This window comes from Gavialis gangeticus, unplaced genomic scaffold (assembly GCF_001723915.1).
Source record: "Gavialis gangeticus isolate Ggan-Ray unplaced genomic scaffold, GavGan_comp1, whole genome shotgun sequence".
Taxonomy (NCBI): Eukaryota; Metazoa; Chordata; order Crocodylia; family Gavialidae; genus Gavialis; species Gavialis gangeticus.
The window spans coordinates 12378394-12385895 of record NW_017729003.1 but is presented as its reverse complement, the minus strand read 5'-3'; the positions used below and the strand labels follow the sequence as shown (position 1 = coordinate 12385895).

Here is a 7502-nt window from a genome sequence, read left to right as displayed (position 1 = left end):
CTCTGCCAGAGCTCCAGCCAGGGAGCAGAGGGGAGGGGCAGCTTTGCTGTGGAGCAGAGAGCCCCAGCCAGCCCAGAGAACGTGCCAGGATGCTGGGAGACTCTGATTTAACTTAAACCAGCAAAGATTCTGGGACAGACATTGACTGCATAAACCGGTTTGACTCAAATCAGTTAAGTCTGATACTACATTCAACCAGGTTTAGCTCAAACTGGTTTCGGCCATTTTCAAACTGGTTTCTGTGCACTAAATGTCTGTTCTGTTACAGGTTTAAACCAATTTCTGATCACTTAAACCAGTTTATGTATAATGTCTGTCCCTAACCCAATGCACTACAGTAACTATCTTTGCATTCTCCTAGGCCTGAGAAAGAGCGTGCGCGTAAAAGCTTGGAAATAAAGAGAAATTTTTTTTTGCAACTGTCTAGTTGATCTAATAAAAAATATTGCCTCTTGCACACTGACTGCTTGTATTCTACAGCAACTCATGACTTCCTGGATGAGGAAAGTAATCTTTGTTAAATTTATACTGGCTTTCATTCAGAGTTAAAGTTGCAGCGATGCAGCTCACATGTATGGCTGCCAGGGCTGTGTGAAATGGCAGCGTTCCATTTCAACTAGTGTGTCAACATTTCGATAGAACAGCGTTTCGTTTCAAATTCTGTTTCAATTCAAAACGGCTGTTCATAGATTTCATAGACATTAGGGCTGGAAGGGACCTCGGAAGATCATCGAGTCCAGCCCCCCACCCAAAGGGCAGGAAGTCAGCTGGGGTCATAGGATCCCAGCAAGATAAGCATCTAATTTGCTCTTAAAGGTGTTCAATGCAGGTGCCTGAACCACCTCCGATGGCAGACTGTTCCAGACCTTGGGGGTTCAGACAGTAAAGAAATTCTTCCTTATGTCCAGCCTGAAACGGTCTCACAGTAGTTTATGACCGTTCAACCTCGTCATCCCTTGGGGCGCTCTGGTGAACAAATGTTCCCCCAGATCCTGGTGTTCCATTTTGTTCCACTGAAATAGGGTTGAAATGGCGAAACTGTTTCAATGTTTCACCCATATGATGTAATGGGGAAGGACAAAACAGCCTATACCTTTGTCATTTCTGGCTTGATTTGGATGAAACTTGCAGGAATGCTAGCCCCTGCTGAGGCCACACAGCCTGCCAAGTTTTAAGGAGATAGGTGCAGGGGGTTCAGGGAAACAGCACCCCAAAATCTTGAAAGCAAAACTCATGTCACATGTATGTGTTACACCACAGTGGAGTCAAAACTGCAGGCTTGCTAGCCCCTGTGGAGGCCACAAAGCCTTCACTCAGGGACCAGCTCAATACACTGTAGCTAATGAAGATAACAAGTTAATGAGCAAGGCTTAACACCTACAAAACCACAAGGCTAAGGAGAGAAAAGAATCACTACAGAGCCAGGAACTGCTTCTGCCCCAAGACAGAGACAGTCAGTTGCACAAGCACCCATGTTTTGCTTTCAAGAATTTGGGGTGAAGTTTCCCCCAAACCCCTGCACCTATCTCCTTGAAACTTGGCACGCTCTGTCGCCTGAGCAGGGGCTAGCATGCCTGAAGTTTTGATCGTGCTGTGGCTTAACGCATACATGTGACATGAGTTTTGCTTTCAAGATTTTGGGGTGCGGTTTCCCTGACCCCCCTGCTCCTATCTCATTGAAACTTGGTAGGCTTCATGCCCTCAGAAGGGGCTACCAATCAGGCCAGAAATGACAGTTATAGGCTGTTTTGTCCTTCTCTGTTACAGCCTATGGATGAAATGTCAAAACAGCGTTGAAACGGCTAAATGTTTTGACTTGCCTTGCTTTGTTTCAAGGCTGTTTCGACTATATCTGTTCTGTTTCAACTTCGCTGTTTTGACCTCGAAGCGGGTCGAAACAGTATCAAAACAAAACCGGCGGCAAAATTTTGCACAGCCCTAGTGGCTACAAAACTGTGCAGATGTAATTGTTACATTGGAGTTGATGCCCTCCTGAGTGACAACACTGCTGTCCTACAACTGATAAAAAGTACATTTCTCCCTAGCCTTACATACAGCTCCTTCCGCTGCAGCAGGGCAGCTTTGGGCCCTGCAGAGGATGCTGCCTCTTCCCCAGTGCGTGGAAGGCAATTACTCTGTCTGAAAGAATTGTGAATAAACTTTCATGAGCAGCACTTCCAGAGGGGATGGGAAGAGCGGAGCCTGAAACAAAAACGAGCATGTCTTTACAAACCTGGAAAACACAGCCTGTGGGTGGAGGGAGGGGCTGCCCTGCGACATATATCTGAGCTCACATTTAGTGAGATAAATGGAGATCCAGGAGTGCTGTGAATGAGGGGAATGAGGGCTTGATACAGCATCACAGAGAGACTGAATTACAGCAGTGTATACTGAATCTCAGGTCTGTCCATTTAGCATATGCTCTTTGTCATACTAAACAGACGTTGTCAGCCACAGATATTTTAGGGGCTGCCTGGCTAAGCCAGTAATAACACCACGTTAAAGATTGCAAGGGAACACAACATGGTTATTTACCGAGTGTGTGCATGTGTATAAAATGCTGTTGCCTGTTTTTATTAATAGATGTGTCTGAAATGTACAGACACACAAGACACTGGCCTCCTACATGTCTTTAAAATGTGCTTTACAATAGCCTGTTTGCCGTTCTAGTACCTCGATCATTTGCATGGTAAATATTTTAATATTTTGCAGCTGTTAATTCCTCTTGGCAGAAATACATAGAAGACTCCCCCCCCCCGCCCCAAATTCTGGTCTTGCTGGTGCCAGGATATGTGCAAGTTCATATGCTTCAGGATGGATTTAACATATCAGGTGCAGGGGTTATATTAAAAATGATGGTGGTGACAAGTAAACAGGACCTCACACACTTTTTTCTGCTTCCAGAGGGACAGAAAGTTAAATTCTTGGTTGGATAAGACTTCTACAGACTTCTGTAGCCTATACCATAACTGATACAACAGTGTAAAGCTCAAGCTCCTATATAAACTGACTCTTTAATATTAGTATAAAAATGAAGGCTACATGTGGGTAGCTCATTTTGTATAAGTAACCCTTTGAACTTTACTAAATTCAACTCTGAAGTGATTTGTTACAAGTCTTTCAACTAGCTTAATTGAGAGTTTTCGCATTATCAGTGAAATCACTAGTAGGCTTTGACAGCCACTAGTTTGTAAGTTAAGTCTAGCCTGTGAATCAGATTTTGGCCCTGCTATGGCTGCTTTGACTTTCTCAGGCAATGCAAAGCAAACAGTGCTGTCTGAGGTGGCTGGGAAGGATTCCACCTACCTGAAGATGATCTGAATGATAAAAGATTGCTTTAGATCGATGGTTCTCAATCGTTTGGGACTCAAGGCACCCTTCATTAAATTTGAGGTAATCCTCCATAACTTGTGTGAATAGAATCGCACCCCATTTCAAAAACTAATTTAATTATTACAATCTTGCAGTGGGGCTGGGCAGGGAAAGGGAGATGAGTTGCAAATGGAGCCTTAGCCTGCCCTTACCTGTCTACCTCTTCACACCTCCTGAGACACCCTCAAAGGATCTTGTGGTACCCCAGGTTGAGAATCACTGCTGTGGACACTACTACACTCATTTATAGAAGGACTTCATCATAAGGATGTAGCTGGAAAAATTTGTATGGGCTGGCTAAGGTATAAAAACACTGCAACTGGAGGAAGGTAATGTTCAGAATGACAAGTATGACAAGCAGGGCTCTAAGCACAGAGAGAAAACAAGCTAGTAGGTCTGTAGCAAAGACTAATAGGTCTGTGGCTAATATGCTGAACTGGGACTGAGATCTTTTCAACTCCATCCTCTGCCACAGATGTCCTATGTGATCTCAGGCAAGTTACTTAATCTTTCTGCTTCACCGGTGTAAAGTAGAAATAATGATACTTCCCTTGTCTGTCTTAATCATTTTAAGACAGAGCTGGGAGTGCTGACTATATAGGGTGCCTGACACTTCCTGTCATAAGACCTCGTTTTCACTTTAAGTGCGTGAGCTGAAGTTTTCTGGGTCAAGGCTTTGACTCAGGCTGATTTTTTCTTTTCTTTCTTTTTTTTGCAGGGGGTAATATTTCAACCCAAACAGTTGAGTCATGTCCAAGAACAAAGCTGGGGAGGGGGGAGATAATTTTTTTGCGATTTCTCAGTTGGTCTAATAAAAAGTATCATCTCTGAACCCAGAGTTTTAGAGTTTTGCATTTCTTTTTATCTGAGACCAACATGGCTACCAAGTACATTCTTGAGAGGGAAATACCTCTTTTCCACGTTGAGAATTCTTAAGATCCTTCCTTGAAAGCCTGTAGCCTCCCCTCCTCCATTTTTTGGGAACTAGGATCTAAGTGGTGGCTCTGCCTTTTGCCTTCTCCACAAAACCTGCTCAAATTGGGCCAAGTTTTAATCCTGTGTAAAAATCACAGGTTCCTCATGCTCAGTAGAAATTCAATAAATTCCATAGAGTCCATCTGCACTGGACATGCTTTGCCCCAGGGCTGAGCATGTCCTTCCATGCAACTGCAGCTCAAGACTGCTGCAAGCAGTGCTGGGCTAGGGCTTTAGAAGAACGTGCTCTTCTCTTTTCTGTTATTTCAATAAGCTGGGAGTAGACTGAGAGCGGCAAGGGGACTGCTTCATTCAGTGTACAGGACAGACCTGCTCTGGGCATGTGTCAGGATTGTGTAGTTAAGAAGAACTGTCATCTCTCATTGCAGAAGTTGTCAGGTCTATAGGCATCTTATATTCATCATATTCATTTAACATAGTGGCTTAGTATATAATTTAGATGGTGAACCATGCAGGCAGTGACTGTCTTTTATGTGGATATAGCACCCAGCATTATGGAGAGCCAACATGTACTGGGACTTTTCAAGGCTACTGTAATATTTAATCAGATGTATACGCAATAATTTTAGAAATTACTTAGCTGACCTGTCTCCTATCCATTTCCTAAAGTGGAAAGGAAACATGCTGCAAGTTAAATGACTATCTAAGCAATCTGTGTGAAAGCCATGGGAGTGTAGTGACTGCCTATAAAATGGTGATTGCAAAAATCAAACCCTAACTGTTCTGTGATGCCTTAGGAAGGAGTCAGCATTCACAAAAATGCCTGGCTTTCTCTATAAGGTTGGCTTCCTTCTTCCCTTTTCCTGAATATAAGAACAAGAAATCAGTCTCATTTCTACATCTCAAAGAAATGACTCCACAGATAATCTCTTCCACAGCAGGTACAGGCCATAGCTTTTAAAAAAGCTTACTTTTTAAAAGGAAAAAAAAAATCCTCTACTTGCCACTGCAGGACCCTGTCCTGCTGTGGACCAATCTACTGACCCTTTAATACTCTCCCTCCCCACTGGCTTCTCTGTAGGAAGGTGAAGTGTAATTAAGCTTTAACTCCAGTACCTGCTCTTAGGTTGGAAAGTTCCCTGAGAACAAGAGAAGAGGGGGCAAGCCTATAATGGTATATCAGTGCTGGCTGGGCACAGGAATTTGGCAGTATTTCCACAGCACTGCGTCTGCAAGCAGGGATGCTGCCTGCATTGGTTGTCACTTGCTTTGGGGACAGCCAGGAGTGAGCTGACTGAATGGAACCTCTCAGGCAGTCATGTGACAGATTTCATTTAACAGAGAATGGAAAAGTAGTTCTTTTTGTGCCCTGATTAACATAGAGTTGATTTCAGCAAGAACTCTTCTTGGTAACATGCTTTAGTAATGGAATTTAGATCATCAGTCTCAGGAGACTTTGCTGAAAAACAATGCCTGGTCTGCACTGAATCAATCCGAGTCAACAGAATATAACACACAGATGAATTCCCCTTACTGGTGTGGTCAGGAAGTTATTCTTTACCCCTGCAAAACTTCTGATGAAAACTTAATTTGATTTTTTTGTGGATAGTTACTGTTTCTTTTTGAAGGGGATTTACCCCTCCCTCCCATCAATAAATACAATTTGAGAAAATTTCTGATGTATCCAAAAATTCTGTTACAAATATTTTAATGAAAGCATTTTCACTGACTCACAGACCTATACTTCCTTGCTGAGCTCCACACATGGGTATTTCTTAGTAATATCAGCACTAGGGAAGTGGCATACCAGCTATGGGGGGCTGCAGTGAGGGTGCGTTTTGCCTTGCAGCAGGCAGGTTATATGCAGATATGCAGTATACCCTTTTATCAGGTATTCCTTTCAACAGTTTTTCTCTTTTACAGCAGGTGCTTACTTTAGGACAGGGGTATCAAAGAGATGGCATGTGGAGCCACATCATCCGACTCCCAAGGAGGCCAGTCTGGAACGCCTCCCCCCACCAAATGCTGTATCCAGTGCCCTCTTTGGCTAGTCCGGGACATGAGCCGCACATGACCAGAGCTCCAGCCGGTCCAGGGCAAGCACCGCATGTGATGTGGGTCCTGGAGTGGGCACTGCATGCAGTGTGGTGCCAGACTGGCCAAAGGGGGTGCTGGATCTGGCATAGGGGGAACATGTATCCCAGACCAGCTGGAGTGGGTGCCATGTGTGCACAGCCCTGGACTGGCTGGAGGAAGTGCTGCAGGTGCTGGATCTGATATGAGGGGGGAAGAGATGGGGGTCTGCGGGCCAGAGCTGGCCTATGGGATTGGCCCCATTCCACTCATTTGGCTCATGGGGCCAAAGGGGTTTGACACTCCTGGTTTAAGGCATAGAACTTTTAATAGATCTATGCTATGATTTATTAAGTTTAGGGCTCTTTTGGGGTACCCTGGGAAAACAGATCCATAGCCTTGCAACTTATACTTACTTTCTGGAGAGTCCTACTTTCTGACTGTATTAGCCAGGGTCATTTGTTTTATTAAAAAAGAATAAAGAGCCACACAACTTGCTCGAGGGTAGCAGAGTTAGGAGTTGAGTGTTAAGAAGTGCATATTCCCCTAAACTGACAGACTCCATGGAAATTCAGTTACCCTCATTTTCTGGGACAGCAATAACATCTCCAAATTATTTGGGGAGGGGGTCAATTTTAGTTTGGTAAAATGTGTTGTGTTGACTGCCCAATAGATGGAAGTCCTCTCTTTATCCATAGGACACCTACAACACAACTTCCCCGCTCAGTGTCCTGCAAATTTCCTGTAGCCTTGATTTGGACAGGCTACCCCTACAGATGACAGCATCGTTCTGTCTCTAATTTCATTCCTTGCTGATGGTAGCCACATGGATGCCAACTGACATAAGTTAGGCATTTTCTAGGTAAAACCACCCTCCTATCTTACAGGGGCCACCAAACAGCCTATAGATAAACTCACTTTATTTTTGTTTCTGTTGTGCTTTGCAGAAAAGATGAACACAGAAGAAGCTGGGAATGAGACCTCTCCAACTCTAAGTATTCTTGAATTCATAGCTAGTGCAACTAACTCGGTCCCACTAAGCTCTGGGCCCCCAGTGGAAAAGTCAGACCCTCTGCCTATCATCATTGTACTCATCTGCATCTTCCTTCTCCTGGCCACCT

At 44.1% G+C, this 7502-nt stretch overlaps 2 protein-coding genes and 1 long non-coding RNA gene across 3 annotated transcripts in view; 1 reads left to right on the top strand and 2 right to left on the bottom strand.

Annotated features, from left to right (window-relative positions):
* CDH23 (cadherin related 23) overlaps nucleotides 1–7502 on the bottom strand; it is a 626459-nt gene that overhangs the window by 139059 nt on the left and 479898 nt on the right. The gene's annotated exons all lie outside the window — the stretch shown is intronic.
* Nucleotides 7263–7502, bottom strand: part of LOC109290978 — a 5405-nt gene continuing 5165 nt past the window's right edge. The window contains exon 2 of the long non-coding RNA XR_002095725.1: nucleotides 7263–7500. This is a non-coding gene — a long non-coding RNA (uncharacterized LOC109290978). The remainder of the gene's footprint in view (nucleotides 7501–7502) is intronic.
* The window catches only part of CUNH10orf105 (chromosome unknown C10orf105 homolog), a 5984-nt gene continuing 5813 nt past the window's right edge, over nucleotides 7332–7502 (top strand). Inside the window, exon 1 of the mRNA XM_019507824.1 lies at nucleotides 7332–7397. Within this exon, the coding sequence (XP_019363369.1) occupies nucleotides 7334–7397 (64 nt within the window). The 5' untranslated portion in view covers nucleotides 7332–7333. The remainder of the gene's footprint in view (nucleotides 7398–7502) is intronic.